At 36.2% G+C, this 16185-nt stretch overlaps 5 protein-coding genes across 6 annotated transcripts; 3 read left to right on the forward strand and 2 right to left on the reverse strand.

Moving 5' to 3' along the window:
• Positions 1–601: 601 nt before the first annotated feature.
• Positions 602–2202, forward strand: anmt-1 (Nicotinamide N-methyltransferase). Its single transcript, NM_066513.7, has 5 exons — positions 602–689; positions 906–1153; positions 1196–1310; positions 1630–1914; positions 2034–2202. Exons 1-5 carry the CDS (start codon positions 603–605, stop codon positions 2118–2120), a joined length of 822 nt encoding a protein of 273 aa, NP_498914.1. The 5' UTR covers position 602; the 3' UTR covers positions 2121–2202.
• Positions 2153–3960, reverse strand: hadb-1 (putative 3-ketoacyl-CoA thiolase). The gene is made up of 4 exons (NM_066514.8): positions 3786–3960; positions 3277–3736; positions 2895–3219; positions 2153–2827 (listed from the first exon to the last, which is right to left on the reverse strand). Exons 1-4 carry the CDS (start codon positions 3955–3957, stop codon positions 2438–2440), a joined length of 1347 nt encoding a protein of 448 aa, NP_498915.1. The 5' UTR covers positions 3958–3960; the 3' UTR covers positions 2153–2437.
• A 1775-nt stretch (positions 3961–5735) lies between these two features.
• Positions 5736–9265, forward strand: B0303.4 (transmembrane and ubiquitin-like domain-containing family 1 protein). Its single transcript, NM_066515.6, has 10 exons — positions 5736–5796; positions 5908–6042; positions 6129–6298; positions 6346–6474; positions 6536–6632; positions 6681–6735; positions 7002–7532; positions 7996–8484; positions 8536–8758; positions 8974–9265. The coding sequence occupies exons 1-9, from the start codon at positions 5755–5757 to the stop codon at positions 8736–8738; spliced, it is 1851 nt and encodes a 616-aa protein (NP_498916.1). The 5' UTR covers positions 5736–5754; the 3' UTR covers positions 8739–8758; positions 8974–9265.
• A 150-nt stretch (positions 9266–9415) lies between these two features.
• B0303.7 (SH3 domain-containing protein) lies at positions 9416–15315 on the forward strand. 2 transcript variants are annotated; one of them, NM_066517.8, is made up of 5 exons: positions 9416–9536; positions 13153–13509; positions 13777–14022; positions 14145–14326; positions 14380–15315. In NM_066517.8, the coding sequence occupies exons 1-5, from the start codon at positions 9449–9451 to the stop codon at positions 14986–14988; spliced, it is 1482 nt and encodes a 493-aa protein (NP_498918.3). In that variant the 5' UTR covers positions 9416–9448; the 3' UTR covers positions 14989–15315. The 2 variants fall into 2 exon arrangements, with proteins under 2 accessions (NP_498918.3, NP_001122671.1); NM_001129199.4 differs by lacking the exon at positions 9416–9536 and adding an exon at positions 12739–12854 and having other exon boundaries at positions 14380–15311.
• On the reverse strand, positions 15274–16133 carry sdz-1 (Skn-1 dependent zygotic transcript 1 protein). Its single transcript, NM_066518.6, has 2 exons — positions 15640–16133; positions 15274–15591 (listed from the first exon to the last, which is right to left on the reverse strand). The coding sequence occupies exons 1-2, from the start codon at positions 16125–16127 to the stop codon at positions 15360–15362; spliced, it is 720 nt and encodes a 239-aa protein (NP_498919.2). The 5' UTR covers positions 16128–16133; the 3' UTR covers positions 15274–15359.
• Positions 16134–16185: the final 52 nt, after the last annotated feature.

A 16185-nucleotide genomic window follows, 5' to 3' on the forward strand; every position in this document is an offset into this window, starting at 1 on the left:
CAAATTGGTAACAATTTTCGCAATTTTATTACTGTTTAGCTACAGTAGTAGCTACTGTACATTAGGATCAAGAACCAATATATTTTAAGGATTTTTCTAGGAATTGAAGTCGAGATTTTAAAATGGTTATGTGCAACTGTTAAAGTTTAAAAAATTTAAAGGTTGTTCTGTGAAACTTTGAAAATTCGTATAACGAATAAACCCAAAAAGAGCAAGAAGTGGAACTGGGAGACGAACAATTAACAAGGTGATCCGAAACGGAGAAACATAAAGAAACGGGACGAGCACCCCGGCCCGGGAGCCTCACACGAACAGAAAGGAGAAGCTGTAGAGAGAGAGTGATCGGAATAGAGACACAGACAACTCGCCCGATGAGTGTTACACTACAGATCCATGAAAAATAGCACGGGAACCCAGAGAGACGCAGATATTAGAGAGCATTTGACGGGCAAGGTGGACCGGATATATCAGAGGAGGGAAGAAATGCCAGAGAAGTACCAACTGAAGTCGCAACCTTTCGAATCTTTGAATCGCATCTTTGTCCTTCTTTTTCTCTGTTTTATCTCTTGTTATTCATATGGAAATGATGTGTGTGTATTCAGATGACCGGAACAACGGAAAACGATAATACTGGAGAAGATGAAAAGCCAAAGGATGAAGAATGTGCAGCTATTGAGCATAAAGATAAAGTTCGTGTTTATCAGAAAGTTTTGGAACATGTCATAGAAGATAAAAATGACTAGATATCGTAGTAATACTTTTGAAACTATTTTGAAAATTTTAGTTTACAGTCGAAAGTGCCTGTCTAAATGTTTCAAAATTTTGGCAGTTGCCAAAACTATTACTACACCAAAAAAAAAAACAAAAATAAAAAAAGCATGATGTTAATAAATACAAAATTTCAGTTCAACCCAACAGCATATCTCAATAGTTTCTATAAAACAGCATCAGAAGATACAGCAATGCAAATAGTACTCTTCTTTCTACCTGGAATCCTTTATCGTTTACCTCAAAAAGTTCGAAGTGTTCTGGATTTGGGTGCAGGTCCAACTGTATATCTTCCAATTTCTTTGCGGGATCGTGCTGAAAATATTTATACTTCTGACTATGCACCAGCTAATCGAGATACACTTATCAATTGGATTGAGGACAAGTAGGTTAATTTCTGAAATTAATATATTAAGTTCAATTTCAGATCTGACTTTGATTGGGACAATGTGTGTTCATGGATTGCCAATATTGAAGCATCTATGGAAACTGGAAAGCAAATGCAGAATAAGACGAGAAAGTTGATGAGAGCAGTTTTAGATGTAAGTTTTGAAATATCGTTTTATAGATTTTAATATAAAATTAAATTTGTGGGTCTTTATAAAGATGAGGAAGATTACTGTAGATATTTCAGTTGTTTTGTCATTTTTTCGCAACAATCCGGTGAACTCGGTTCCCGGGAATTCCCGGTCTCGAAACAAAAAATGTCCGATAGGTTAGAAACTAGAGTACCTCTTAAAGGCGCACATCCTTTCCCACCTATCGAAAATTTGTCGTGTCGAGACCGGGTAGCTAATTTTATGCCAAAAAGCGCAAATTTTCGCGTCAAAGTTTTGCATGTTATCAAATGTTTAATTTCAGGTGAACGTCCATGAATCTCCGGTTGTTCAATCAATTGTCTGGAAAGAAAATGAGCAAGTTCAAGTTCCAGACAAATTTCAAGTTGTATCAACTGTCTTCTGTCTAGAGTATTCATGTGAAACTCTTGAAGCATATTTCCGGGCGGTACGAAGTGCGTGTTCCCTTATTGATGAAGGTGGTATTCTGATTCAAGGTGGTGTTCTCGATGCAACGACCTACAATTTTGGAGGAAAAACATTTCGATGTCATCGGCTGAAACAAGCACATATAATTGAAAGTCTCAAGGTAAATTGTATTTTTGAAAAAAGTGTTTTAAAATATTATTCTTTGAAAAAAAAGATCCACCAACAAGAGCAAAAAATTTCAAAATGTTCCAAATTATTCTCCCAACCATATGATTTCAGGCAAATGGTATGGCGACAACTGCCGAACAAGGATATAAATTCATTACACATGACGACATTTTCTTACTTGTATCGAAGAAACTTTAGTTAAATATTTTTTAATTTGTTGTGTTTTTTTAAAAATATTTTATAAACTTTTAACTATTCAGTAAAGTTAGTACCACTTCCTTTTTGGTGATGGCAATGATGGTGATATTTGACAGAATATCGAAAAGGAAAAAGAAAGTGTTCAGAAATGACCAGTAGAATTACGAGGAGACGAAAAGGCACGACAACCGCTACAATCTATACACATAAACATTTAAAAAGAGAAATACGGGAAAATGGCAGAAATGGGAAGAATAAATAGTTGGGACAATCACTAATTTATCATACAGAAAAGTGGGTTTAAAGTAACCTCGAGTTTACTTTCCATAAGCCTCAATGAGCATTCCAACTCCGTGACCTCCAGCAGCACAGGCTGCAATTACAGCGTACTGTCCCTTCTCTTCCTTCAGTCTGTGAGCTGAATGAGTTGCAAGTCTCACACCAGTGGCTCCGAATGGATGTCCGATTGACAAAGATCCTCCCCACAGGTTGAGCTTGTCCATTGGAACTCTTCCGAATTTACCAGATCGTTTCATCTGCTCTTTGCAGAAGTAATCACTGTCCATCGCGTTCAAATTGGCAAGGACTTGTCCGGCAAAAGCTTCGTGAATCTCAAATACATCAACATCCTTAAGAGTGAGTCCTGCCTTGTCCAGAAGCTTTGGAATGACGTAGGCTGGAGAGAGCAGGAGCTGATCTTTTGGATCCTGAAATATATTGGAAATTAAAAACGCTCGAAAGCTACTAAAAACAACAAAACTATTATAATCTTACCTGTGCAACATACAAATAGTCTCTCAAGTAGGCTTTTGGCTTGTATCCGTTGGCAAGAGCATACTCCTCAGTCATGATAAGAGCAGCAGAAGCACCATCGGTCAAGTAAGATGCGTTGGCAGCAGTCACAGTTCCGTGTGGCTTCACAAATGCTGGTTTCAGAGATGACAGCTTCTCAAGAGTGGATACACGAATTCCGTTGTCCTCTTTGATTGTCTTTGGCTTTTTTCCGTCTAAGAATACTGGAACAACATCAGTGAATTTTCCATTCTTAGCTGCTTCCGAAGCAAGAGTGTGGGAGCGGATTGCGAATTCGTCTTGTTCTCTGAAAATAGAAATAAGTAGACATTAATTAATTTCCCAGAAATTTAAGGAAAATTACCTTCTAGAAACATTGAACGCGGCAGCAAGTCTGTCTCCACTGTGTCCCATTGTCTCACCAGTTGAGAACTCAGCGACCGCTGGCAGTTCAGGAGAAAGCAAATTTTTGACAATTTGTCCTCCAATCTTCAACTTCGATGGAACATCTTTTGCTTTATTCATTCCCAACATAGCCTTTCTGGCGTTTCGATTGTAACGAATTGGCACATCAGACAACAATTCGACTCCTCCGGCGATGATTGCATTTGCATTTCCAGTGGCGAGCATTCCCATTCCAGTGGTCATTGCGACATTTGATGAGATGCATGCAAGAGTGACAGTGTGAGCTGGGATCTTATCTGGAACACCAGCGAGAAGAGCAGCTTCTCTAGCAATGTTACTGGTCTTGCATTCTTGAATAACTGTTCCACAAATAATGTGATCGAGTTGTTCATATGGCAGCTTTGTCTTCTCCACTAGTGCTGAAAAATGAAAAATTAATTTTCCTTATTTACAAATTTCTATACAAACCCTTGATAGCTTCTTTCTGTAAGTCAACAGCCATTAAATCCTTGAAAACAGTTCCAGAAACGACAAATGGAGTACGAACTGCATCGACAAGTACAATATTTGGCATATTTTTCTTGGCGACTGCCGAAGCGGCACGAGCAGTCCCGAACGAAGTGCTAACTGCGCGGAGCATCTTCTGAAAAGAAATCAGATTTAATTTTGGAGGTGGTTTATTTTTGAGAATAAATCTCCAAAGAACAAAAAATGCGTTCAAGAAAATAATTTAACGTACGAAAGAGAACAAAAAACAAATATGGAATCAAATTTGGTTCGCTACGTGTACTCTTATCATTTCATCATTGCCTACGGACAGAAGGGGACAAAGTATTTTCCCTCTCCTTTGAAAGAACACAGCAGAATAATTTTACACCCTTTCTTGATTTTTGAGAATATTAAACCAGACTTACTCTATTTGAAACGACAGCAGAACAAAAGCAACGGATCAAAAAATGAAATGAATTTAAATAATTTCTACATTGAAAAACCAAGAATTTAGAGAAACATTTAAAAAAAAGAAACGTGGCCGATCAGAAAAGAAAAAAATATATACTACAAAGTTCACAAAAAAAAATTCTTAAAAGCTGAAGAAAGAAAGTTCAAAATGTTAAAATCCAAAAAGAAATAATCAAACTAGAAAACAAATACACAATCGATAGATATAGTGTAGGTCACCAACACACAAGATAATAAGTGATGAGAGGAGGAGACGAGACGAACACAACAAGAAAACCTGGCTGTTGTGGCCTCCCATGCGCCGCCCGTCCGTCCGTCTGGACTTTGTACCTTGATAAATTCTCTATGTAGGCTACGGGTAGATAACTAATTTTACAGACACGAGGTGCAAATTGAACAGGAAAACGTGGTATGGGTTTGGAAAAAGGCAGGATGGGAAAAATTACGGGCAGTTTAATTTGAGCTGAGAGAAAGTTATTTGAAGGAGGACGAACGGTTCTGGGTTTAGCGCTTGTATAGGCTCAATATGTGCCAAAATAAACGAATTTCGTATTAAGACTTCTCAAAAATGTATCAAACATTTCTCGGTGGTTCAAAATAAATATAATATTAAACTCCTAAATATTTTACACATTTTCTCGTTTATCTCAAATTATTTCGTTGGTTAAGTAAATTTTAAGCGTAGAGGAATGCAAATTTTGTTAGTCTTTTGTTATTTTAGTATATTTATACAAAAAATCGAGGAAATATCAAATAAAATCAAGATATTCTGATGAAAAATGTTGAAAAAAAAGTTTTGATAAATAAAATAAACTCTCGCGCTTATCGGGTGTACTACGGTATTAAAGGCACATAAGCGTATGTCTGACGTTGGGTCTCGCAGCGTTTGCAATAACCAGCTGGAAGGGAGAAATGGAAATTAAATTTTTTTTAACGAAAAGATCTGTTCCATTGTTATTTTTCTAGTTTTTTCCCACTTTTTCTCAAAAGTTTTTCTCTAATTCGAATACTTTTCGTTTAAAAGTTTGCCAAATTCATTTTGAGGTACATAAATTAATAGCAAAATCACAAATATCACAACAAATACAATTAATTCATTTTTCCTTTCTTTTTTCACTTCACTCAACACCTTTTTCGATTCTTATCTTCTTTCGAATTCTTTTTCTAATCTACTCTCTCATTTCGCCTCTTTATAAATACTACTTTCTTACAGGCTAAATAGTTTTTTTTCACAAAAATAATTTCTGAAAAAACAAATTTTAAATTCTTTTTATAAAATTTAACAAAAAGGTTGTTTTCCTAAAAAAGCGTGCAATTGCCCGTCGATTAGTGCGCTTTCACGTATCGATTCTCTGCGCCAAGGAACATTTTAACCAACACGCTTCTCTTTATTTCTCTCAGTCTCTCAAGCATCATCTGATTTCATATTATTCTTCACTTTATTCTTCATTATTCCAGACAACACAACTAGACAAAAATGAATGCATTAATTGTTAAATCTGCACTCGAATATTTAGAGGTAAGTTGAACATTTATTGATTTTTTGAACCCTTTTCCCATTTTTTCATTGTTATGAAAAAGTGTCAAATTGAAATTGTTTAACTTCAAATCTAAAAAAAACTATTTTCAGCTAAGCACAGTCGTCGCAATATTAATCATCATAGCATGTGCACTTTTATCATATCAAATCTCTGCTCGAAGGCCTTTATATTATAACTTATTTGTTGTAGAAATGCACACTTGGACAACTAGGAGGATGGTGCAGGTAATTTTATTTAAATATTAAAAGAAAAAAAAAACGAAAAACACTATTGGAAAATTTCGAATAAATTTCTAAACTTCAAAATACAGGTTCTTCATCTCGGTCAAGAGTTCACACCGCCCGTCACATGGGAACGATTAGTTCAACGAATGAGGGCAAGAGCTCCACGAATTCAAGGAGAGCAAAGAGTGGCAATTTCTGATACAAATATTGTGATACAGTCGCCGAATACGGTTATTGATTCACCAGCTCCTGCAAGGTTTACTTTTAAAAATGTATTCAAATGTTTAATATTTCCAATTCCAGATCACCAGACGTTGACCTAATAACATTATGGGACATTGAAATGCCGCCACCGAGTGCTGGTCACGTGCCTGACGCCACAAGGGATAGTCAGTATGCTGCTGCAGCGGCGATAGCAATTTTAGCTAGAGGGTTAGTTTTTAAAAAGTTTAATTTAAGGTTTAAAACATTCAAAAATTCTGTATTTTTCCAGAGACGACGCATCTTTGATGTCTCGAACGTACAGGCCTCAACTTCGTCCACCAACAGAACGATCTGGAAATACTCGAGTTGATGAGTCGAGACCCAGCGTAAATGAAGAAAAAAAATTGATTTTAAAATAATTTATTTTGGTTCAGGAAAATTCTTCACGACATGATTACGTTACTACAGACGTTACGTATACGACTCCATGTAAGTTTTTCATATTGCTTTTTTTCGAAACTTTACCCGAACAATTTTAGCTAAAACTTCAAATATGACATAAAATCGACAATTTAATATTTATTTTCAATTTTTTGTAGGAAAAGCCTGAAAATTAGAGAAGAGATGAAACTAATTCATTTAAAAAATTAGAATCAGTTTCTTAATTTTTTAACAGTTACATTCGGTCATTCCGGCCTTTTTTATAATTAAAAGTAAAATCCCCGCCTGAAAATTAAAAATGTATGGATTTTCAGCAATAAACCCGGATATGCAACATCATCTTTCAACAAGAACGTCAAATGTAACACAAACTCAGCCTCCAACAAATCAAGTGTTCGCTGATACACCAGAGCTTACAGAAGATATTGTGATAGATCAACAGGAAGAAGATGATGAAGAGGATGACGATGACGATAGTTCAGATGATGCAATAATAGAAGATCATGAAGAAGAAGAAGGTCAAGATGATGATGAAGAAACTGAAATTGAAATTGATAGAGGAGGTCCTATTGAAGAAATTGAGCAAGTCGAAGTTGAGCAAAATGAGGATCCGCCACTGGATGATCAAGAAGTAGAAGCTCAACCGGAGCAAGTTCTTCAAGAAACTAAAGAATCCGAATTTCCAGTAATCGAAGGACCATCAGAAGGGAAGATTTTGATAAAGCTAAAGTTTATGAATGATACCGAGAAAAACACGTATGCATCACTGGAGGATACTGTAGCAAAGTTCAAAGTAGATCATTTCACAAATCTTGCGAATCAGGTCATACGGCTCATTTATCAAGGTATCTTTAATTTTTTATGTAAAGTAAAAACAGTTAGTAATGTATTTTAAAGTTTAAAAAAATTAATGAAAACAAATGTTTGGCATTTGGCAAAAAAGCTTTTTAAAAAATATTTCAAAAATGATAAAAAATAAGTGAAAACAAAGATCTAACGATTATTTTTTGCGAATTCCATAAAATTTCTGAAAATATAGAACACAATTTTATTGGCCTATATCTAAAGTATTCGTTGAAAGACACAAAAATGTACCTATCGACCGCAATTTATTTTGTTGATAATTTGATAGATTGGAAAAATTGTGAAAACGTGCCACAGTTGAAAGTTTTATAGAATTCCCAAAATTTAATACCACTGGCTCATAATCCTGAAAATCAAATGGAAAAATGAATATTAAAAAAAACTATTTGAAAAAATTAAAAGTCTTTTCTTCAAGCCTAAATAATTTTTAACTGAATTTTTCAGGCCAACTTCTCAGAGAAGATCATCGAACGCTAGAAGAATATGGTCTTCAACCAGGAAGTATAGTTCATTGTCATATTAGTACAACACCATATACACGACCAGGAATAGCAACTCTTCCTCCAATTGTCAATAATGGTTTTCGACGAAGACCTCGAAGATCCGTCAGAGCTCCACGTGACACAACTCCAATGCCGTCGGAAAGTGTTCCAGTAGTTGATGAGAATGTTACAACAGCAAGAAGAAGAGCTGCGCAGGACAGAAATGTTGGACAGATCTATTTACTTTTATCAACAATGGTTCCAATTCTTTCTGGAATTGGATTGGCATTTTTCCGTCCTGATCGAATTCGAGATCTACTTCGGCCAGCCACACTTCTGACGATTAGCCAATGGGTATGCAATTTACTTGTTGATAATGGATTGTTGGAACAAGATGATGATGATCAGGAAACTCATTTGCAAACTTCAACATTATTTTGGATTTTTGGAGGTGATTCTAATTTTCAAAAAAAAACACGTCAAAACGCAATATTTATTACAGGTCAAATGGTCGCAGTGAGCATATTTCTGTACTACTTTCCAGATGTATTTGATCGAGTCGGCTTTTCGATCTTCATTATTGTATTTCTTTACTTCGTTTTTGTGGTTTATTCACGTCAGCGACGACGCCAACCGGATCCTGTTGAGGTTCAAAATGAAATGATGGAAAATCAAATCGTCCAGGAGACTATTCGTCTTCTGTAAATTTTAATTTATATTTCACAGTGAGTTTTTATTTATTAGGAAAAATAAATTAAATTTACTTCAAAAAAACTTTTTAATTAATTGAAAACGAAAAAGTTATGAATTTATTTTCTTTTGAAAAAAGCTTTCGAAAAAAAACCAGAAATATTAATTTTTGCTTTAAAATTGAGTTTCGATTAAAAAGCTAACAAATAAATAGTTGTTTTTATTCAGCAATAGATTTTTCAATTTTCAGATTCTTGTACACTTCAAATCGAAACCATTATGATTCTAGCCACAACAAAATTGCACACAAAATGGGTATCAAAACACTTGGTTTTTTTTTCAAAATTTTCCACTTGAAACGGATCAGACAGAGGATGAGAAGATCCAAACATACACACATCGAATACTGCGAAATTTTATTCAATAATTCTTATTCCCCCCACCCCGTCCGTGTGTTCTGTGTATATTTGACTCGGTTCTTGTTTTTCATCTTTCTTTTGCATCATCATTAGATACTTCACTAGTAATAAATTGGTAGCTTTTATACAATTGTGGACTACAAAAAATACAGTGCTAAAGGATGTTTGATTGTAAACTTCGAAGAAGGCAGCAGCACAATTGAGTTGAGTAAATATGGAGAAAAGTTGGAGGCAAATAAACCCTTCAAGACCCCCTTTGGATTCACTTTTCCACCCAGATAGATAGTTGCTCCAACATTGAGAATAATGGTAAGGCTACCACCTCCAACGCCACCACGGAAGCCTAATATATGTGGGACATCTGGAAATTCAAATGGAATAAATGAGAATATTGGTAAGTTTTTTTTTAAACTTTATGCTGATTTTCAGATGTTTGTGAGATTTTTAGAGAAATAATTAATTCTAAAAATAATTTCGATGTATTTTTAAATGAAAAAAAAAACCACTTTTCGAAATTATAATTTTGAGATAAATTTAATTAACCTGAAAGCAGGATCTGCGAGCGAACGGCAAAATTCGCAAAAATAGGCGGTAGGCAGGTATGTAGGCAGTAAGGCTAGAGGCAGACACGAAAATGTAAATTCCTACGGCAGCTTTATCGGAAAAGTTGAGACGACTAATTTTTTAATAGTGATAAAGAATATGTGCCTTTCAGGAGTACTGTAATTTTCTGCAACGAAAGTCTGAAATTACAGTACCCCTTAAAGGCGCATATTCTTTTGAATCCAGCAAGCATTTGTCGTGTCGAGACCAGGCATCTATTTTTGGCATATGGGTAATATAATTTGATAAGTTGGAAAATATTGAAATTTTTTTTAAATTTCATTAAAAAACATTTGCTGTCACAATTACCACAAAATTTCCACATATTGTTCATAGATTTTTCGTTTTGGAGCCAAGAAAAGGTTCTCGCACTTGTCAGTATGTAGATAATTATAGGAAATCTTGCAATATACAGTGTGGGAAAGTTCTATAGGACCCCCCCTAATTTGAAGGTTTGAGGAACTTCCGAAAATTTTTTCGAAAAACTGCTAATGCCGTTCGTTTTTAAATTGAAAAAAACCTATATACATTTTTTTCCAGAAGTTTATCTCAAAAACTGAGGTCGCGCTGGAAAAAACGTCAAAATCCAGTGTGAAACTTCTATAGGACCCCCCGTTTTTTTTCACGATTTTTACTAAAATCAACAGATTTTGGAATTTTTGACAAAGCTCAAATCAAGTTTGAGTTAGAAATGAGTTCAGATAAGCAGTTTTGACTTTAAAAATTAATACGAAATGTTCTCGTGGGATCTCCAGACTGGTTCTGATTCTTCCGATCTTTGATGTTCAAGTCTGTTTCAAGCTTCCTGGTGCTCTCGGTAATGCAAAAACTTGATAAACTCTCTTTAACAAGTTCCTACTAAAATTCCTAGCACGCACTTTAGATGTTTCGACTGTGTAGTCAAGCTGATTTGGCAAAATATGCAGCAGGAAACAATGGAAGGCTTATCAGGAATCAAATCGTTTTTCTTTGATTACAAGGTTCCATGGGACCAATATTTCAAGTTAAATTGTCCCTCACAGATGTTATTTACTATTTTTTGCGTGAATTATTAAATGTGGAATTGTGGCATGTGTTGTGGCACACATATAGAGGCTGGAAAGCTTACTTCGAAAGCAGTCTAACTTGCAATGCCTCGAGGATCTGCCCTTTCGGACACTGAACGCGCTCAGCTGGATGTTATGAAATTGCTCAATGTGTCCCTGCATGAAATGAGTAGGAAAATTTCCCGTTCTCGACACTGTATTCGCGAGTATCTGAAGGATCCGGTGAGCTACGGTACATCTAAAAGAGCTCCTCGTCGCAAAGCTCTCTCCGTGCGTGACGAACGAAATGTGATTCGTGCTGCCTCCAACTCCTGTAAGACGGCAAGAGATATTCGCAATGAGCTTCAATTGTCTGCTTCAAAAAGGACCATCCTCAATGTCATCAAACGATCTGGTGTAATCGTTCGTCAGAAACTTCGCCCTGCTCCGTTACTCTCTGCAGACCATAAACTCAAGCGATTGGAATTTGCTAAGAACAATATGGGAACGAATTGGAGTAAAGTGAGAATTTAAAAAAGCAAGAGTGAATAATTAGGATCATTGTTTTAGGTTGTCTTCTCCGATGAAAAGAAATTCAATCTCGATGGGCCTGACGGTTGCCGCTACTATTGGCGCGATTTGCGCAAGGAACCAATGGTTTTTTCGAGACGTAATTTTGGAGGAGGAACGGTGATGGTTTGGGGAGCGTTCACGGAGAAGAAGAAGCTTGAGATACAGTTCGTCAGTAGCAAGATGAACAGCACTGACTATCAGAACGTCTTGGAACTGGAGCTCTCCAAATATCTTCGTCACTACTCCAGAAAAGACTTTAGATTTCAGCAGGATAATGCGACAATCCATGTGAGCAACTCAACCCGCGACTATTTCAAGCTCAAGAAGATCAACCTTCTTGATTGGCCAGCTCGAAGTCCTGATCTCAATCCAATCGAAAATTTGTGGGGGATTCTTGTCCGTATCGTGTATGCTCAGAACAAGACTTACCCAACAGTTGCATCGTTGAAGCAAGGAATTCTCGACGCTTGGAAGTCTATTCCGGACAACCAGCTGAAAAGTTTGGTCAGATCAATGGAGGACAGACTGATTGAGATCATCCGCACACAAGGAAACCCGATTAACTATTGATCCTTTCTTGATTTTAGTATATGAATGTTCTGTTGTTGATCAAAAATAACTGCAACTTGTTAATACGCTGTTTCTGACTGGTTTCTTGGGGATGGCGTAAAAATGTTTATGGTGTGTGTGCTAGGAATTTTAGTAGGAACTTGTTAAAGAGAGTTTATCAAGTTTTGGCATTACCGAGAGCACCAGGAAGCTTGAAACAGACTTGAACATCAAAGATCGGAAGAATCAGAACCAGTCTGGAGATCCCACGAGAACATTTCGTATTAATTTTTTAAAGTCAAAACTGCTTATCTGAACTCATTTCTAACTCAAACTTGATTTGAGCTTTGTCAAAAATTCCAAAATCTGTTGATTTTAGTAAAAATCGTGAAAAAAAACGGGGGGTCCTATAGAAGTTTCACACTGGATTTTGACGTTTTTTCCAGCGCGACCTCAGTTTTTGAGATAAACTTCTGGAAAAAAATGTATATAGGTTTTTTTCAATTTAAAAACGAATGGCATTAGCAGTTTTTCAAAAAAATTTTCGGAAGTTCCTCAAACCTTCAAATTAGGGGGGGTCCTATAGAACTTTCCCACACTGTATATTTTATCTATTTAAAACAATAAAAGAAGAAATAACAGGATGCTCTGGAAAGCTATGATGACTCATGCTCGAATGACGTGTCTTTTTTCAATGATTTGTCGAAATATGTGTCCGAGGTGTGTCTAGTCACAACATACATTCGTCACTTTCTCTCATTCTCTCGGCAAACACAAGAGTTTCCATTGCCTATCTGTCTGCGTTTCTATAACTTATACACTCTCTCGTATTCCTAGTCTTTTTCCTTTTTCTTCCATCCATCGATTTCCCCAGTTCTCATTCTTTTTATTTCTTTTTCTGGCAGTTTTAGGGTTTCTCACGCTCTTTTGTTCGGGCTGGTGCTCAATTTTCATGTCAAAAGGTAAGATTTGAAAATTTATTTACAGTTTCGTATTATCTAAATGTCCTGAGAGTAAGGATTTCTTGAAGACGATATTTAGATATTATATAACTACATAAGTTCTAGCTAAAATTCTGACTCCCATGAAAGCAGGAAATGCCTACCTGCCTGCCTATAGGCCAGATAAAACTTGATTTGAAAAACAATTACGCCAACTTTTTTTATGAACCAAGTGATAACATTAGTTAAGGCTCCATTTCAAATAAACCAAGCTTTGTTTATTTTCATATCCTATCTATTTAGTAAACCATATTTCCAGATACCAGTACCTTCTCAGTCTCAGCCGCCAAGGCATTATTCGAGTCAGCCAAAAGACCAGAGGTTCGGAATGCCGCAATCGCAGCCGCCAAGAATCCATTCGTCAGACAAACAGCTAAAAATGTTGCACAAGATGAGAAGGCACGTGGAGCAGTGTTGAATGCTGTCAAGGACCCAAGTGGTGGAAATAAGATCTCAGCTGCATTTGCAGTTGCTGATGCTAATCGAAAGTCTGATTCAGTTCCACCACCACCACCACATCGAGGAGGAACATCGCCTGGAAAACTTTCTGGATCACATTCTGCAATTAGATCACAATTGGAAAATATGCATATCGGAGGATCGGTGATGTCAAGCAGTGAGTTTTGAAAGATTAAAAAAAAACAGATCAAACAAAAGATTATCAAAATAAAACACTCCGAAGTTTTAGATGTTTCAAAATTTATAGCTAACGTTTTGGTAAATTGCCAAATTTTCCAAAAAGCTTGGATATTCTGATAAATGTCGAGTTAATATCGAGTTAACTGCCGGAAGTAGGCGGAAGGTACAAATGTAAACAGGCAAGGGAATATCTGGAGACATGCCTACCGACTATTTTTTTCTTCAAAAAGTTCTAAAATTTCAGATTCTTCTACTGCAACTCCATCGTATCAATCCAACTCAACATCTTCTTACTCTTCATCTGCACCAGTTGCCCCGCCTCCAGTGCCACGTCATACACAATCAATCCCGTCTTATTCGGCACCAGCCATCAGTACTCCTTATGGAATTGCCAAGTTTGATTACGCTCCGACACAATCTGATGAGATGGGATTGAGAATTGGGGATACGGTTTTAATTTCTAAAAAAGTGGATGCGGAGTGGTTTTATGGTTAGTTGATTTCAAATTAATTTTTATATGGAGTAAGAGGAGATGTTCTCGATTTTTGCAGAAACAATCGCATTAAATGTTTGAAACTTAGTTACTCAATACATAATCTTCCATTGTTTCAGGTGAGAATCAAAACCAGCGCACATTTGGAATTGTTCCATCATCCTACCTTGACATCAAGATCCCATTGAAAGAAGCTTTCACAGCTCTGCCTCCACGACCAGCAGCTCCATCTGGATCATCTTCAGGCACATATGCAACTGCAATCTATGACTATAATTCGAACGAAGCTGGAGATTTGAATGTGAGTTTTTAAAAGACATCTAAAAATATTTGTAAATCTGAATGTTCTTTCAGTTCGCTGTCGGATCACAAATTATGGTAACAGCTCGTGTAAATGAAGAATGGCTAGAAGGTGAATGCTTTGGTAGATCAGGAATCTTTCCATCTCAATTTGTGGATTGTCCAAATCTTTATCAAGTTCCAATGAAACAATCAGCTCCATCATCTGCTCCATCTTATTCTCATCCAATTACAAACAATAGTGGTCCCAAACAAACCGTTACTGTATCTTATGATTACGATTCTGGAGTTGCTTCTGACCTCCGATTATTCGAAGGTGACGTCATCACAGCCCTGGAAGACATTGATGCTCAATGGTTGCTCGCAGAATGTCGTGGACAACAGGGAATGGTTCCGAAGACCTTCTTGGGACCACCATACGGATCTCCAAAGAAGGCACCGTCAAAAGGAATCGCTGAAATTGCATGTGCATTCTCTCCGAAGAAGGCAGTTGCCACTGGTGACTATCATTCCGAAGATCCCAAACATCTTTATGTGACACGTGGCGATCATTTATTGATTGTGGAAGATGTTGATGACTACTATTACAAGGGAAAATTGGAAGCTTTCAAGACTTTGCCAGCGGGTATTCTGCCAAAGAATATTGTCAAATTGGAAAATTGATTCTGGTCTTGATTATTTCTCACTAAATTCACTTTCTAGCTTTATATGTGCCAGTTTTTTGTATTTTCTAATATGTCATTTATTTACAAAATTCAAATTTTCCCCGATGCGTGTTTTGTGCCGATTGTCAAATTTTCTAGAAATGTATTTTCAATAAATTGCCTTATCAAGTGTGGGCCTAGCGTTTCCAATTAACGTTTGTAGATCAATTTCAAATAGCTCATTTCTCTGCGTTACTATAATAGTTATTTTGTGAACTTCCAAAACTTCAGAAAAATGTTAAAGTAAATTTATTGAGGAGAATAATGAATTTGAAGAATTTGTTACAATATGATGAACGTAATATTATGTAGGTTCGATTATTCAAATATTTATACGACACATTCAATTTTAGTAGACGAGAAAAATCGGCTTGGTGCATCCAAATATTCTGTAGTGTTTCCTGATTTATCTGCAGAGTATCCACAAATAGAGAATACTTTTGGAGAACCGAGTGATACATCTAGATATTTTTGAGACTTCTTCGGGCGATAGCAGCACAGAATACAGTTGAAGATAATGAGCAGGAGCACGAAAAATGCAAGAGAGGAGTAGATGATTATGCTGAAAAATTATTATAATTTTAGAATTATTGGGAATGTAAAAACTTACTCGTCACTTATTTTGAAATCAAATTTCAAAACTTGAGTTTGGTATCCAGGTGTTGAAGTTTGAATATCAGATTTTGGAGCAAAAGTCCGTGAACGACGATCACAAATTGGACCGAAATATCCATTTTCACAATAAAAAGTTGAACGAACCGAAAGAATAACCTTATCAGTATCGATAACTTTTGAATCCCAAAGTCCATTATTTTTCAATTGGAAAATTTGAAATTTAGCCTCTGATAATGCTTTACCAGAGAAATGATGAAGTAGTTGGAAATGAACTGGAATCTCATTAATAGAACCTTGAGTATAGATTTCCAATGGTCGGGATTCGTATGCTAGAAGGCGCACTGTTTCAGAATATGTTGAAGAATGTTCCAAATGAAGGAGACAGTCTCTGTCGGCTGTTAACTCAAATTTGAGAAATCCAGCGGACTCGGTGTTTGGGAAGACGAAGAAAAGAATAGCAGCGAAAAAGATATATCTCAACATTATTAAATGAATAATGACTAATTGTTCAGAACTCGGAGTTCTTATATACCAATTCTAG

This window comes from Caenorhabditis elegans, chromosome III, assembly GCF_000002985.6.
Source record: "Caenorhabditis elegans chromosome III".
NCBI lineage: Eukaryota > Metazoa > Nematoda > Chromadorea > Rhabditida > Rhabditidae > Caenorhabditis > Caenorhabditis elegans.